Below are 17,841 nucleotides of genomic sequence, written 5' to 3'. Positions count from 1 at the left end.
ATATATATTATCTCATCACAGAATTTATTAATATATGTATATGTGTGAAAAGATGGATATGATATAGAATAATATGTGTGTTGCCCAATCATAGACCAATCTTTCAGTGTTTGTGTGCCAGAGACTGTGTATAATTGTCATAATATGTAAGGCTGGATTCGGACAGGAAGTCTAATTTAATATGTAACTGTGTCCCAGATATTCACACAGAGCTAAAAACAGATCTGGCTTTTGTTCCTGTTTAAATCCAGTGTGAATGACTACGATGAGGTTCACTGTGCACAGCTCCACAGGCGGGCCATTCACTTCAATAGATTGTTTGTTGCAATCCGTATGTTGGGGAAAATACTAACAAGCAAAAAATACAGTTTCTCTATGTGCCACAGTACTCCGAGACAAAATATGTATTATGAAATGAATAAAATTTGCAAACGTAAAGCTTTCCCTTTTGAAAGAAACTGTTTGTCGTGCACCTGCGAATACAAAGTGACGAACAGACGTAATCACAACATCCTGGTTTATTAATCAATATAGAATGCATTTTTATGTACAGATATCAAGGATCCTATCAACCAAGGCCTCATAACAGACACCAGAGAGAAATACAGGTAAGAGCTAGAGCAGACGAGTTTATAACCTCAATCAAGATTTTAAAAAATGAAGACACTCTAGAGTTTGTAGATGAAGGGAGTAGGACTCTTTGTCACGGTAACCAATCCCTGTCCTCCCCGTCCAGCACGTCCCCGAGGTTCTCCTGGTTCCTGAGGCTGTTGAGCACCAGCCCTAACGTCCTGAGGACAGGCTGCAGCCCTCTGCTGCCCAGAGCCTCCACGCTGCTGTGCCTCTTGCCGAAGCGCCCGATGGGTCTCACCCCACGCCCCACATACCAGAATGGGTCTATCTCTGGACCTGGACACCACACCAAGAACATTAATGGAGCTAATTATGATTGCAATATTAACAGAGTTCCCTTTTGAGTGACAATGTGAAAAATCACAATTCTTGTTACATAGGAAAAATATTTTTTTGTATTTTGTTTCTTTTTTAAGTGTTGATATAGATTATTGTCTTCATACACTGTGTGAACATGGATGCTTTTCTAAGCTGATTTGATGCATGCAGGAACTAGATGGATACATTTTAAAGTCATTGTGATATCAGTACAAATTAATATGGATACATTTACTGAGTATTACTGTAGCATTGCAAAGTATATAGAAAATAGTATAACGAAACATTCACTCTTAAACCTCAGTTCAATGTAAAATAAATTCAAATACATTAATATGCTCATATGACCACTACACAATACAAATAAATACAATCATTTGTAACAAAATAATACACTTGGTAGATTACGTGGCAAAGTAGTGTACCACAAATTGGGCATTAAAGAATATTCCTCATTCTAAACTCAGTAAATAGTTGAGCGTCTCTCTTTAAAACAAATAGCTAATTGAATGCAGTAAAAACGACTCAAACAGTAGTCTATTGACAACATACTTCATTTCTAGAAGTTAAATCGAATAGTAAACAAGATTAAAGAAGAAGGATATTTTCAAGTCTTTTACAACGTATTTTATGGGAACAAAAAGTAGAAGAAAATCACTGAACTCACCACTAAGCCAAAAAGAGACGATAAACATTCTGTGTATTCTAAAACATGTCCTACCATTGTTCTGTCTGTCTTATTAAGCCTCGTAAATATCCCTCAGGGTTATAATAAAGACACAAAACCACGTCTTACTTCTGTTGTCGACATTGTGAACAATGTGGAAGTCGTGCTCCACCGTGGTGCTGTGAGCGCCGCTGAAGCTGGAGGAGACGAGGAGGAGGAGCGCCAGAGATGCAGGCAGCCAGCGGCTCGTCAGGACGCAGTGCCGCACATCAACCGCTCCGCACGGCAGCATGCTGTGGAGTCTCTCAAGGCACTAGAGAGGACGGATGGACGCTGGTCAGTAAAGTATCACACACCGTTTAAGGACACTACAAACAGAAAGACTAGAAAAACAAAGCCAGGAAAAAAGTTGAAACTGATACAAGTAGACTGAAAAATATCTTGATGTCATATAGTAATATAGTAGGAAATTATTTATAAGAGATAAAACAAATACCATGACATTGGATTAAGTCATTTAAATCGTATTACTAGGCACCAAAAGCTCATATAGTAATGTGACAATAATCTAAAAATACTAGGATTTAAATATACACTGTTATGAACTCTATGGCATCAATATCATATCAGCACATTTACCACATTGAACAGGCTGCCAATGGTGTAGCACAGTTACATGAGTGTAAAAAATAGTTAACACACATTTACCTGGAGTACCTCTCCTCAAAAAAAGCACATAATCTATTGGTATCCTCATTCTATTTAATACACTGAATATGACAGGCTGTAAAAAGAAAGAAATAAACAAAAGAATAATGTAAGAGCAGCTCCTTACCCTGAACTTTGGTAACAGGCTGAGGTCAGTTGGTGGAGGTCTGAAGTCGTTATTGTTCAGCAGGTGTGCTCCAGCTTATATATCCACGCTGCTCATGTTGTCGTTGGATGATGAATCAAGAACGTCAGTCACACACAGTGATCCCAGACTACAGGATGCATCATCCCCCCCGCCTCCTCTCCTCCCACTCTATGAAACCCCCTCATCGTTTTGAGAAAGGAGGTTTAGTTTGTGAGTTTTCCTGATGTCTGTCACGCATCAGAGCAGTCCATCAGGAAGTCAATAACACACGGACAACTTTGAATTAGTGAACATGGGGAGACCCGCCACCCCAAGTCGGTCTGTCAGACTGTGGTGGGCGTTTTCTGATGAGCCTTTCATCAATCAGCCGGATTACAGGGGGGGAGGCAGAACTATTGCAAAAACCCTGGTGAATTAGTCACCGGAAAACTACACTTTTGGAACTTTTTTTGATACGAATCTCCTCCAAATATTCAACACTAAGTTTCAGTGTTGCAGCTGGAAATGTTCTATTTTAGATCAGTGAGAGCAAAACACATATAAAACTGATTCAGGAGGGAGTGACAGCTTTAAATATACTATATAGTGTAGCTGCATGGGAATTAATATTACTGTCAAGCCCTTAGCATGTGCTGAGAGGTGACCGTGATGAATCACGAGTGAGAGGCCAAGGTGAGGAGAACTTCTCCAACAGAAATGTAACAGGTGTAAAGTCACCTCAGGGCCTAACGATGTCCGTAAAGGTCACAATACTGCGTGACGGCTCTGCTCAAAACGTATCCCTATTCTGCATAATTCATTTATTTCAACTACAATTTTTACAGGGTTCTTTTGTAAATGTTCAAATAATGCTTATTTGCAGAACCAAGTCAATGGATTCTGCAGTCGAGCTAAAATGATTAAGATAAGATGTAATTTACTGTCCTCCAGGGAAATTTGTCTTGGGCTCCAGGCCGCTGCATCCCATAACACTTGCCAGCATCACAATCCACATGCACGCATAGAACACATCATACACGCATGCATAAACATGCTTCAATACACATGTTGACAATAGTTACGAATAATAAAACCAGGCGTGAGCAACACAGATGATACATAATCAAGTCACAATATATTAGTCCCCAATAACTTCATGTCATACTTGTTGCTACTTCATAATTTGATGGAGGATGGAATGAATGAATTATTTTTCTGAATGCCAATCTGCAGGCTAGTCAATGCCAGATTAGTCAATCAATCAACCGGTCAATCGACTGAATCACATGAGTTTTGATAATCAATTCGTCATTTAAATGCCAAACATTCCATGGTTCCAAATTCTCAGATGTGAAAATGTGCTGATGTTCTTTTTCTTTTATGATAGTAAATTCAATATTTATGAGTTTTGGACTGGCAAAACAACCAGTCGAAAGTCATTACAGAACTAACATTTCATCAACTAATTGATTATTTGAAGAAACAAATCAACAATATCAATCATTATACTATTGAAAACAAATGAGTTCCCTATCTCTACTGTAGGTTCGTGTGACCTTTTCACTCTATAGTTGCAATGTACCGTACAAAATGACACTAATATGTGATGTCAGTTTCCTTACAATGTGTATTTTATTAAGTCGGTGAATCATTAGGATCCAGTTGGGATAAACTTTTCCCCTCTACAATACAACTGTATTAAATCACCGCCTGCATAGCATGTGACGTAAAAGGGTGTATGTGTGTGTGTGACCGTGTGAGTGTATGTGCACGTACACCCCCGGGCAGCACTTTGGTTCCCCTCCACACATTAGGGCAGCCATAATTTTAAAATGGGCTGAGATCAAATGGCATGATGCAGACACATGCCCTTCCTGAGGGAGAGCAAATATGAGAAGAAAACTACCTGCGGATGTGTAATCACACCATAACATGGAAGAATCCTCAAATAATGAACCTAATTTGATTCATGATCGAGAGCTTTTATTTGATAACACAGCCATTCGTTGCTTCTTCGTATGCCTCCTTACAGGCAGGTGTGAACGATTTGGTCATCCTTGTTTTGTGGGTAAAACGTGGCCTTTATGATGCTACTCATGAATAGATTTCGAGACAAATGGATATTCAACATTGCAATGTATATTCTTTTATTCTAAACCTATTTTTATGCATCCTTGAATCACCACTGTTCACAAAATACACTGCTTAGGTCGTCATTTTCCTCCCTCAAGATTGGTTCAGTTGTATCATAATGCCTTCTCTGACATGTGACGCGATGATATCACGGTCTCATCAGCGCCTGATTGAATGGCTTAATCTCGTCTGTGGTATCGCTGTTTCTGTGAATGGAGACGCAGGGGTTCATGGGGTATTGATTGAGAAAACCCTGCTTGCAGCATGATTAACAGCTTGAACCGGCCGAGCTGTGTGGTCCTAAATCATTCCCCTTACATGCTACAGTATATTTTGTTAATTGCCTCGTAATTCGTGACCTACAGAGCGCGTGGGCAGGGACATACGTTGACTAGGTTTGGTTGAGCCTCTGTCTTTAAAATGCTTTCAAATGGGAAGTCAGGGCATTTCTTCGAAGGTAGGTTGGTGCAGGATTTACTTCAGAACAAACAGTATTCAGATTACAAGTTTCCTAGTTCCTCAAACGTGAATGCCTTATAATACCAAACATACATCTCAACGGTTAAAAGGATAGAAAAGACATCAGGACATATTCAAGTCGAATCGAATGGGTCTCACCTGGATGGTCGTGACCACACCCACCTTATGAAGTCTCTTTAGAATCATTCCACTGCAGGGATGAAGTGATTGGGAACGTTCAGCAGAAGACGGTTTGACATGTCACAGTCGGAAAAGCACACTAAAGCACGAAATAGAGTAATCAATGATGGCTAAAATTCAGCTTTGGTTTTACTGTGCATGCCGGCTCACATATCATGGGACGCCTGAATAGAATGAAGCCATCGTTAATGTGTTCAGCAACACCTGTGCTTTCCCTACAGTGCAGGTCAAATGATCTGCTTGTGAAAAAACATGTATTCTACTCTAATGGCCCTAATATGCCAAAGGTTTGTGTCACAGATGACTTTGTTGCAAGGCAAACAAATGAAACAGTGTGTGAGAATTATAAAGTAGAATCTTACGCTGCATACAGGTCCTGTTAACTTGCATTAAACTGCTGTTGTGAGGAAGGACATATTTGATGTATGGTCATTTCTGGAGGCAAAGAACCTTATTTTAATTAACTACAACTGCAAACAGCATAGAAAGTGTTTTGTAATGGATCCTAGATTTATATATATTTAATAAACATGTAGGCGGCAAGTTACAGCATAGAAATATACTCATATATGCCACACGGGTCATAACAAAACATAATGAATAGATAAATAGCACAAAATGCAACACAATCAGAGAGAAGGGAGATCATGATACTTCCTTTACTTGAAGAAAAGCAATACCACAATTTAAAAGTACTTACAAGCAAAAGTCTTGAGTCTCAAAATGTTTACTTCGCAAAATGTAATCTAAGTATCAAAAGTAAAAACACTCGTTATACATAATGATCATCTACAATTATACTGCAGCATTAAAATGACTGATGCATTAAAAACCATTTCAAATGTTGCAGGTTGAGCTGGGACACATTTGAATGGCTTTATACTGCCAGATTGTTTATTATATAAAACCAGACCATTTGTTACTCGCTGGTTGAATATTTTTTATGTAATTCCGAAGATGACAAAACATAACAGCAGAATTAATATCAGGAAGAGAAGGGAGGACTTATGTTTTATGTCAGATGTTCTGCTGCCCCTTTGTGGTAAAACATATATGCACACACACCCACACACACACACACACACACACATACTTTATACTAAATGGCTTCTATTTCACTGCATGGGCATGACATAAAGGACATAATATGCCTTTCAAGGTATCGCGGTTGTTTTTGAATGCCCGACTGTCAGCAAACATCCCCCCCTGCTAGGAGGGGCAAGAAATAAAGGTGCAGATTTAGGAAGTGACTTTTGTAGTTATAAGGAGTGTAAATCTACAGATGATATGCAGGTTTTTACCAATGGATCCAAAGATCCAACAACAGGAAACACCGGATCTGTATTTGCGGTTAGGCACAGAGTTTAAATATACAACCAAAGTGTGTCTACTGTTTGGTTGCAGACATTTTGATAACTTTAGAATTAATTGAGCAAATTAAACTCAACAAAGTTATAGTTGTTTGTGACTCAGACTCTGCTCTGTGTATCTTAAATCAGGTACATCCTTTGCCAAGACTTACTCTTTGAAATAATGGCAACACATTCAAGAGTAATAAAAAACAAGGCAAAGTTACGTTTGTTTTGGTTCCTGCTCAAGTGGGCATTCTGGGTAATGAGAGAGCGAACAAGCTGTTAAAAAAGATGTTCGTATATCACAAGGCATTCCTGGGAAGAAAATCAAGAAAGACTGGCAGCAGCACTGAGACCAGGAGATAAGGAAAATATATTGTGATGAAAAGAAACAGAAAAGAGGAGGTAATAGATTACGAACAGGACACGGTCATCTGAAAGGCATGTAATGAAGCATCCAACAGGTTTTTGTGAACATTGGAGGTAAGCGACCAGAAACAGAGGAATATTTGCACTTATTTATTTTTAAGTTGTTAGTTGCAGAAAAAGAAGGTTTAATTTATTGTCTTTGTCATGGAGGGTAGAGGATGAAAAGCCTGAGGAAGCCGCTCTGAATTCAAGTGGCACTGCAGCTGATACATCTGTACCTCTTGGGTGAACTGGCTGTGGCTGGCTGGGTGTATATCACTGATGCTATAGGTAGATGGGTACCAATGATGTTCTGGGTCATTTTAATCACCCGCTGTAGAGCACTCCTGTCCTGGGCCGTGCACATCCCATGCCAGTTTGTAATGTTTCCAGTCAGGAGCTTTCTGTTGTTCCTTAACAATATCTTTGCCCAGGAATTTTGCCCTCTTTAGTTTCCTCAAGAAATACAGCCGCTTTTGAGCTTCATCCGGCTGGAGATGTGTGATGAACATGTCAGGTTTGTTTGGGATGCTGATTCCCAGGAACTTAAAAAATGTTCACTCGCTCCTCCTCAGCACTACTGATGTAGACAGGGATGCGTGAAGAAAGACCATATTAGGGCTAACAAGAGCAGGATGAAAGAAAACAAAGGAGTGTGATGGAAATAAACAAGGCAGATGATATGAGGTCAGCTTCAAGTGGGGAAGAATCTGACAAACCGGACACTGTAGGTGTAGGAGTTAACTTAGTCCAGAAGATGGCAGCAATGCAAAACTACGGACGCCAGCTGTCCTTAAAAGTCAGAGAAGAAGACAACCTACCACGCATGCGCAATACGAAGTGAAACCTGGATACACATCAACAACATACTCATCGTTACTATTGTCCATAACCTTGATGTCAGGAAGGGAATGGGATATTTCGAAGAGCACTTTTATTGCTTCGGAACCAACAGGAAAGAGTAAATCTGCCTGAAACGACGCTTTAACGAAAACGGAAGAAGAGAGAACTTTAGCTGGGCTACACTTTCTGGAAGTCGCTCCAAACAGTTGACAGACGACGCAATTGCTTCCTGTTGTCAGTGTGGCTGTTAAATACCCAGCGACGAGATGCAATGTAAGACATATCGTTAAAGGACACGTAAAGGTAAACAACCCACTGGACCCCGAGTATCTGTGTTCTTCATGAGTCTGCTGGCAGGATGTCGCTGAGTTCGGGCGGTTGGCCTCAAACCCCCGGCTACACACCGGACCAGTCCGCCGTCCTCCCCAGCCACTATGGGGCCTCGCAGTCACAACTCTGCTGCCAAACCGTACTCATGTCGGTGCGGGTGTCGGTGTGCCATTCCGGTATTCGGCCGCTGTGTCTTCCTGGAGCGGGCGATGAGTCACTCCGCCTGCAGCTGAGCATGGACCCGGGGAAGTCCGGGGAATTCCGGCTGTCGCTCCAGGACAGCAGCGGGACCGGCCGGAGCGTGGTGAGTTCAGGGCAGCAAGTCCTGCTTGTTGTGATGCGTTTTCGTGATGCACGTTTATTTAGGTACGTGTAAGCATCATATCAAATGACACTATGTGGGTATTACTTTTCCCTCTATTGGACATGGCCTCAAGATGGTGTAAAGACGTGTTTTGGTACATATTATGACGGTGTCAACGTCACTGCCACACTGAAGCACGAGCCTGTGGACCTTTAGTAGGTCAGAGGTCAGGTGGAGCAGTTGCCCAGTTGGTAATCCAGCACTGCTGGGGACCCTGTAATAAGAGGCTCTATGTCTACGCTTGACCTCTCATTACAGGTTGTTTATTAATACATCTTTTAAAGGCCTGAGGAGGTTAAACTGTCTAGTATCGCACAGGGGAAAAAAGCTAAGAGTAGTGAAAATCAGAAGATGACTGTTTTTCTTCTTCTTTATTACTTTATTAATAATCCAGGGACCCCTCAGATTTAGTTTCTGACGCCTTGGAGGCCACCCAGGTTAGAAAGCACTGGCACAGAGGACATGCTTTCAGGCCACTGTGCTTGTAAGCAGCCATCCTTTTGAGGAGTCTGAGGATGCTAGTGTGCAGCTGAACCCTGCTCTTAGTAGAAAATGCAAAGAAAGTGTCACGCAATGCATTGTCAAGCCTGAAATCAACGAGAGTTCAATATTGACTGCTTCCAAAGATCATATACAGAGCCTTTATTTTTGTCAGTTATAGCAATTATTTAAAAAGTCTCATTGTACAGCTACTCTCAGTCCCAGTGTATGAGGTAAACCAAGCTACAGCTGATGCAGTGTAATGCAACAGATCTCCAATAAGTCCTACATTCATCACATTGATTATTGAAACTCTTATATTTAACTCAATGATTATTATGCCTATATTCTTTTTAATTAATTGCATTTTCTTAAATAAATGTTTCCATTTACAGAATATGTCACATTCGTTTTTTTTGTTTGACATGTTCTTGGCCACATACTGTAACAGTGCATATTTATGGTTGTTACAGTATAATTTGAATGTTGAAATTACATTTTTTACCAAACCAAGTGCACAAATGCAGTGATTTTCGCATAATGTAACCGATGGTTCGTTTGACCAATATTTCCCTACCTCTTCTCCTTTTATTCTCCCTCCCTGTCCCTCCTCTCCCAGACCATCGCTGAGTTTGATTTGAGGACCGTCAAATATGAGGTGAAGTCACCAAAGTGCCACGAGCTGAGTTTGTCGGCGCCTCCACATGACCGCATCAGCTTCAACTTCCGCTGTGACAAGGAGGCCCAGGAGTGGGCGACGGTGGTGACTTCTTCACTGAGAGAAGCACTCAGAGGTCAGTTGCCCTCACTGTTTTTTTTTTTAGATAACAACTACAGCGAGAAGGGGGGGGGGGGGGTGTAAATAAGTCATACCTTGTAACCGGATCCTTTGAGCCTTTCCAAACCTAAACTGTACAATGGTGCAGTACGAGATCCCTGTTGTGTGTGTGAGATTTGGTGGAGTTCATTTGCCCTTTAGTGAACTTAATTGAGCTTGACGAATCAAGCTGGTTATGCATTTTTTTTGAACAAAAGAGCTTTTCTTTGCTCATATTTTGGCTTCGGGGGGATTTCAATAACTTGGTCTGTGCTTACTTACATAATATGCCTTTGTTTACTCACTTGCATGCATGTAAATGATAAAGAAAGTGAAAAAGCAATATGTTATTGTGGAATGATAAGATCTGTGTTATGGATGATTCTTTTTTAATTGGCAACAACAGCTGCAACACAATTTCCGGCCCATATTTTTTAACCAACTTAGCATACAATGATAAATAACCATCCAAAGATCAGAACAAAGTACTCGCCTTGTTTTTTAAGTTCCTAGTTTTAAGTTGTACTATAAAGTGTCTCTGTTAAGATAAATGTTTCCGTTCCTGTGAAGACGAAGAGTTAAAGATTTCCGTCCACAGCGGCAGACGGTAGGGCAGGCCTTTAGCCCACTGTGGAAACTGTGTTTTTTTTTCTTGGGTTTTATTTCTTTATCAAAATGCTTTGCTCTGGTTTTCCACATTTCGCAGTCGCCCCTCAAGATATTGATCCACAGCGCTCCCTAGACGTTCTCCATCGTGAGAACACCTTGGCCCTGCAACGAACAGGTGTGAACGCTAAACCTCTTCCTTACAATGTGGAATATTACCTGATGTTTTTTTTAGATGTGATGTAACTAATTCACTGACTCGTTTTATTCATTCATTCATTCATTGAATCATTTTTAGCCCTCTAGTGGCTGTTTGGAGGTATGGCAACATCCTCTGCACACACTTGCCCGTATGTTCACCCATGTGGGCTTGTCGGTGTTTCCTTGTGTGTGTCTGTGTGTGTGTGTGTGCACGTGCGCGTGTGTCTGTCCATCTGCAGAGGATACCTGCATAGAGCTGACCAGAGCCATAGAAGCAGGAGACATGCAGTCTGCTTCTGACTTTGCTGCCACACTCGCCCGACAACATGCCGCGCTCAAGATTCAGCCCTCTGCCAGAGACTATGAAGACACTGAAATCAAGTAGGAGCATCGCCATTATTAATTATCGTTTCAAAAACAGGATTGATGGTCGATAAATGTTGCAGTTTACATTTCAAAATGTGGTATAAAGTAGATCCTGAGACGGAGTTTGGACAACGTGGCTAATGGCTTGTGTTTGGTTTTATCTAACAGATTGGCGGTTGCAGTCGAGGATTCGTCTTCGTCCTGTTGTGTCACTGTGAAAGTTTCCCCGCATATGACTACCGCAGCACTAAAACAGCAGGTTGGTCTGAAGAATGCTTCTCTTCTTCATTTGTGTCCTGAAAGAATCATGTCAATGTTATTTCTATATCTCAAAACCACAAGTCACATTTTCCGAATAGAACCACTTTTAAAAGGTTAACATTTCATTTTTTTTTGTAATTTTCGTTTTTCTACCACCTCAGATGTTTCTCGAGTATGGCTTTCACCCGCGGGTGCAGCGCTGGGTGATTGGCCAGTGTCTGTGCACCGACCAGCGCTCTCTGGCTTCATATGGTGTTCGTCAGGACGGTGACACGTCCTTCTTGTACCTCCTGTCAGCCCGTCATGCTCGCTTGACCCGCCATGTCCTGCAGCAGGACCAGGAGAGTGCCCTCCTCCTCAGCCCTCCATCCCTGTCTCTCCCCACTCCTCCCCTCTCTGCTACCTCTGCAAACGGCCCCTCATCCCTGGACCGGAGGCCTTACGCCACCCTGCCGCCTAGACTCCGCACCAGCACCAACACTGGTGAGTGAGAGCATTAGCGTGTGGCTTTGTGGAAGGGTACACCCTGGACCGGTCGCCGGACTATCGCAGGGCGTGCATTAGACAGTAACAGTAAAAGATTGATCCGCCCAACGAATGGTATTATAAGTGTAATTTGTTTCCTATCACCATTAATGCTAATGGTTTCTTAAAATGCTCTGTAAGTCAATCAACTCAATGGTTGCTTATTAGTTTTAATTTTGCTTTTATTTGACTTTTTCCTCAATAAATGTTTCAGGTGGCTCACAGAGAGGAAACATCAGTGAGATCAGAGATCTCACCAACCTAGAGATGCCTCAACTCAATGAAGCACTGAGCCCCAACACAGCTTCCACCCAGGTAATCTACAGCAGCTATGGTGGTTTCATTCGAGTGGTGTTTCTTTATCCACACACGTCACGAGGAAAGTCCTTTTGATAAGACAGAACTTGCATGCAGTGCTGTTTCTCTCATGTAAAAACATACTCTTTACCGAACTACTCCGTGCCTTAGGGTTGGTCGTGCCCTTCTTGCACTTACATTAACAAACCAACGCGGCCGGGCTGTGAGATCTGCAGCACGAACCGCCCAGACAACTACGTCATCCCCGGGGGATACCGACCAGATGCACTGGAACTCAGACGGCTCCAGCAGGAGAAGGAGGCGATCAGACAGTACCAGCAGGTATGAGAAACTCACTCGCACCCGCACCGCCGAGCATACCGTGCACCCAAAGTCTTACACAATCACACCCCTGTATGTATGAACCAACATCTTCTTTCATACTTGCAGTAAAACCTTATTCTGGGTCAAATACTATTCAGTAAAAAAGCTGCGAGGCAACACAGGGCTCCAAATGTGACAAACTACGAAGGACGGGAAGAATGAAATTGATTCAAAGTCGCCAAGTCAAATTTGCAGGCCCTCTCAGGTTGACTCTCTTCTCTTCTGTCTCTGTTTTTTTGAAGGAGAAAGGGAGAAGAGAGGTGCTGAGGAGTGCTGGGGCTCAAAACAACTCCCTCCTGTATAACCTGGACCAGGACTACTGAACACACACACAGACAGGGGCACACGGACACATGTTTAGTTATGTTTCCGTCACAGACCGTTTGAACTTGTAGCATCGTTTCCGTTACACTCATCAGACACTCGCTTTTAGGTCACATAAGAAATAATCATGTGCAGGCCTAAGTCTATACGCCTATGTGCTTGAATTGAAAGCATATGGTTCTGTTATTTCTACCCTGAAGTTGAATGTATAGGTTAAAGAACTCATTTAAGATGCACAGATACCACCAATGCCTACTTAAGGCTTATTTCAGCCTAATATTGGTAGGATAAGTAAACCAGGTGGTGGCACAGGTGCGTCCCTGGCTCCAGTGATTTGCATGTTCATGAGATTTTACAGTAACTGTATGAACGGATGATTTCATATTTTATAAAAATGTGGCAACTCTGTTCTGGTGAAAAGTAGTACCTGACGGGTTTTTTTAAATCACATTAACACACTTTTTGCCCCGGGAGCCTGTATCACGAAGCAAGCTCAACTGACTCTCTTGTGGTTACCTGGCCTCACTACTTGTAATGTCTTTTGTCCCCGTCAGGGCCCCGTAGGAATGTTAACTCTGAACTTCCTGTGAGCTGGCCAAGGGTCAGGCTGTTTACAGGTGTTGGCCTACTCCTCTGACGTTAACCTGCTCTGGAGCTCAGTGAAGCCCAAAGATATCTGGCTAACCTTGCTTCGTAGGGTACAAGCCCCTGGCAAATAAATGAATCAAAGTCTAGGGAAAAGGTTATGAAAGTCAGCGCCTTATATTAATAATCATGATCACTGTTGACTTTCAGCAATAAGTGGGCTTTTTAATGAACTCTTAAAGATCCCGAGTGTGCCACTAAGTTAACTGTATTTGCCTGATTGTTCATTTTGCACTGTTAATTGTATATATACTCTGTGAAACAGATTGAAATAAAATGTTTATACACAATGTGTGTGTCTGCATGTGTAAATTAGCCTACAATACGTAAATTGCCTGCGTTGTCATTGTGCCCCTATGATGATTTAAAAACTGAAGGGAAATAGTGTAGACTATTGGTTTAACCCTCTCAACAACACCACCCCCTGTGGCAGGCAAAGGAAGAGGAGCGCAGGGAGAATTTTGCCCGGCTAGTGATGATGGACAGCCAGGACCTGCTGCCTAACCCAGAGTCTGTGGACTGTAGGATCTGCTACGTGGACCTAAAGCCGAGAGAGGGTGTCCTGCTGAGGGAGTGTCTCCACTGCTTCTGCAGGTAAGCTTCAGGAAGATGGGGGGGGGGGGGGGGGATATAAAAAAATAGAACAAAGTGTTTGTTTAGCTTGATTTAATATCTTAAATGTGTCTCGCTGTGTGTGTGTGTGTGTGTGTGTCTGCACAGAGAGTGCTTACGTTCAGTCATCATGCTGAGTGAGGAGCCGGAGGTGGCCTGTCCCTACAGAGATGACACGTATTCCTGTGCCTGCTCCCTGCAGGAGAGGGAGATCAGGGCTGTGAGTTGCACCATTTGCTCTCTTACAGAAGAGCGTGTCTTAATGACTGGCGTAGTGTTATTATCACAAAGCATCAGAATATGTAAATCACTTGCTGTACGTTTTGTTTTAATTAAGCACGCTGCTTTCATTCAAACACTGCCATGAAGCTGGAGCGACTGCTCTGCTACTTGTTTTCAGCCCAGACTTTGACCTTTCCCCCCCCCGTGCACTGATTTCAGCTGATATGAAGCAAGAGTTAGCCGACCTCCCCAGATACTGTTAGCTGTTAAACAATAACATGTGGTCCAACCAAGACTGCTGAAGACAGGCAATGGTTTGAATGCCTCTGTTTGAAGAGCGAGATGTGTAGTTGAAAAGTAGAACATGGACTTTGAAATACCACGTGTACACATCATGTACCACACAAAACGTGTGCATTATGTGCTCCACGTGACTTGAGTTAAAAGCAAAATGGAAACCGTCCTCTTCAGAATTCCTAACATTTAATTGCTGTTGTCTTCACCTGAGCCCTGATTTATAACTTGTGAGCAGTATTATTAGTACTATTCACTAGTCCTCCTTAACTGCTTTCCCTTCCGCCTTAACAGTTGGTGCCAGCAGAGGAGTATGAGCGCTGGCTGCAAAGAGGTCTGTCAGTGGCAGAGTCTCGATGTGAGGGCAGCTACCACTGTGCCACCCCAGACTGTCCGGGCTGGTGTGTGTACGAGGACACGGTCAACGTCTTCCACTGCCCCGTCTGCAGGAAACACAACTGCCTGATTTGCAAGGTATGAAGTATATACAAATAACAAATAATATATACAAATAACACATGAGATTGTGCATTAAATGTAAATATGAATAAACACACAGCCAGGGTAAAGATAACTAACAGCAACATCTTCTTTAAAAGAAGCAAGTGATGCAAGAGTCCCACGTTTTTAATTGTTCTTGTCCCCTCAAGCTAACTTCTGTTTAAAGACAGAAATGTTTCTATCTTTATACATCAGAGACTTTTCACTGAGGTTTCTTTTTCTGTCCCCGTTTCTATTGTTCTTCTCCCCTCAGTCTATCCACGAGGGAATGAACTGCAAGCAATACCAGGATGATCTTGCAGCCCGCGCTATAAATGACTCCGCTGCCAGGAGGACGACACATCTACTCAAGGCGAGCTGAATACACTTGAGCATTTGTGACTGCAGTAAAAGGGAACGCGAGACCTCCTCTGAGCTGTCTGTCACTGTTTTTGGAACTGCTATTCCATGTGTAGTATTAGATGACTTTATCAACGGTCCATGTGTACGTGCAGAGATTCTGCTACAACCCGTAGATGGATGGCTTTGTGTTTCACGTGCTCGCAGACCAAATTAAATCTGACGCTCATTTTCGTTCTTTTAGACTCTTGTGCAGTCAGGCGAGGCAATGCACTGTCCCCAGTGTGGCATCATTATGCAGAAGAGAGATGGGTGTGATTGGCTGCGCTGCACTGTCTGTCACACTGAGATCTGCTGGGTAACAAGAGGACCCCGCTGGGGACCTACGGTAAGAAATGCTTCCTTCCTTTCCTCATGGATTTGTAAATATGATTTATAAACGGCATTGAGTTGGTGGTCTACATCTGTGGAATGGAAGTCTGATTCATAAACCTTTGTTTGATTAGTCTCTCAAAGGAATAAATATCTGTTCATTGTCATGAAGGCAACGTGTCATAAAACCAAAATACAGCCAAAGCATGGTTGCTAAAATAGCACGGGTTTCCTTTAAGTAAGTTGAAGGTTTGATCACTATTATTCTGATCCTTTCCAAGGGTCCTGGAGACACCAGCGGAGGATGTCGCTGCAACGTCGACAATCAGAAATGCCATCCTAAATGCCAAAACTGCCACTGAGGATCTCAAGAGCAGTGCTGTTGTAAAAGGGAATGAAAGACTCAATGTAAAATAAACTATCCTCTAGAAAAAAAACATGTATGTTTAGGTCAAAAACTGCGGGATTGTTACATACAATGCATCCTCCTTGTTATAACTGGAAGCATTCTCAATTTCCTCTCAGCAAATTTCTACCCACCACTTGTTTCCCTTTCCAGTGCAGTCAGAATAAGAAACTATATTATGTTGACTATGTTGACATGCAGGTGTGTACATTTAGACAAGGCAGTATAAATTGAATCACCACTTCTGACTGTTATGAAGATATGGTTGTTTACGCAGGGAAGGAATTTTACCTTCACAATGATTGCACTGCAAAAATAGCAATACAGGTGTGTTGTTTTCTGTTTTGGTAGTCGCATACCGGATTGCACGTGGCCTTATTTTTGTGCACAAAAGCTGTAGCAGAGTGTTCATGTTGACGTTTTTTTCGATGTTTTCTTGATATGCAATTTTCTGCATAGAGATCAATCAAAAACAAGTGTTTGGAGTTCTATTGCTCGTGTCTGCGTGATCGTCTGACTGCATGTATGCCTTACCTGCCAAAGAGGTTTGAAATGTGTCTCGCGTGTTGTTCAACCACCTGACTTTGAGTGGAACCGTGCTGTTTGCATTGACTCGCATGCTTCTGTATTTGACGAGCGCTGCGGTGGTCACTGAGGTACTGCTGACCAGCTGTGTAGCAGAGTGTATTGATTAATAGTCAAATGTTCATTTGCAATCCTGGAATACTTTCTGAGAAGGCACACGTAAACACATTTCGTCGAGTTAAGGAGCTCATGATGCATATGGTGATATTAGTCCGCATACTCAACAGCTTTTTGTTTTGTTATAAGAAAGCTTTGTACCCATTATAAAATGTTCTCATTCATTCGATGCATGAATTTGTTATTCTAATTCTTAAGTGGGAACTGAACAACGTACTCTGTGCCACCTTAACCAGGATAAGAGCATGTAGGCTCACCAACTGCACTCTCTGTTACCCACCAGACTGTCCCCTGGACTACACTACTGCCCCGCACTGACCCGCCACGAAGACGTCTGCACTGTTACTTGTGTTAGAATATCAGCTGTGTGTTGCTGATGTACTGTTGTGCCTTAATTATCAATAAATACCACTTAACCTCACAGACTTCTTTCTTCTTCACTTTACTTAGATGCATCAAATTTTAAGCCAACAAAAAGAAACGATTAAAGGATTGTTTTATCCATATGAATTTTTTATCACTGGCATGTAGAGAAGAGCCACCCTTTTTACTTCTGATCAATCTTTCTTATTGCTGTAATTCTGTACATTTGGACGAAGAATTGTCTTTTGATGTTCAGGTGGCTAATGTGGTGAAGTCCTACTTTATCCAACTGACTTTGTATGGAAAGGTGCTATATAAATAGAGCGTCTGCCATTCCCACCCTGACCTCAAATTGCCAATAGCTACAAAGACTGAGTTCATTTATCATAATGAGAGGACGACTTTTCCCCATGTCATTGTCAGTCTGTACTACCAGTGCATCGTCAACAGGTGTCAGAGTCGCTGCGTGGGCACCTGGAGGCACAGGGAGGTCTATTCATTGTAACAGCAAATGATTAATGGAATGGACAGTTTTAGTATCCTGACTTGTCTCAGCTTATTCAATTATTACCTTATTTTAT

General features: G+C 42.1%; 2 protein-coding genes across 2 annotated transcripts; one reads left to right on the top strand and one right to left on the bottom strand.

The window, feature by feature from the left end:
• Positions 1-703: 703 nt before the first annotated feature.
• Positions 704-1,910, bottom strand: prlh2 (prolactin releasing hormone 2; the record flags this gene model as incomplete). The annotated part of the gene is made up of 2 exons (XM_079292623.1): positions 704-909; positions 1,748-1,910. The coding sequence occupies 2 exons, from the start codon at positions 1,908-1,910 to the stop codon at positions 704-706; spliced, it is 369 nt and encodes a 122-aa protein (XP_079148749.1).
• Positions 1,911-7,186: 5,276 nt separating this feature from the next.
• shrprbck1r (sharpin and rbck1 related) lies at positions 7,187-17,282 on the top strand. Its single transcript, XM_079291824.1, has 14 exons — positions 7,187-8,483; positions 9,643-9,817; positions 10,547-10,624; positions 10,887-11,028; positions 11,182-11,272; positions 11,436-11,757; positions 12,014-12,114; positions 12,268-12,438; positions 13,883-14,043; positions 14,170-14,281; positions 14,872-15,051; positions 15,332-15,430; positions 15,662-15,805; positions 16,071-17,282. The coding sequence occupies exons 1-14, from the start codon at positions 8,208-8,210 to the stop codon at positions 16,149-16,151; spliced, it is 2,133 nt and encodes a 710-aa protein (XP_079147950.1). The 5' UTR covers positions 7,187-8,207; the 3' UTR covers positions 16,152-17,282.
• Positions 17,283-17,841: the final 559 nt, after the last annotated feature.

This window comes from Melanostigma gelatinosum (genome assembly GCF_949748355.1).
Source record: "Melanostigma gelatinosum genome assembly, chromosome: 20".
NCBI classification, from domain to species: Eukaryota; Metazoa; Chordata; class Actinopteri; order Perciformes; family Zoarcidae; genus Melanostigma; species Melanostigma gelatinosum.
This window is presented reverse-complemented; position numbering and strand designations above follow the sequence as displayed.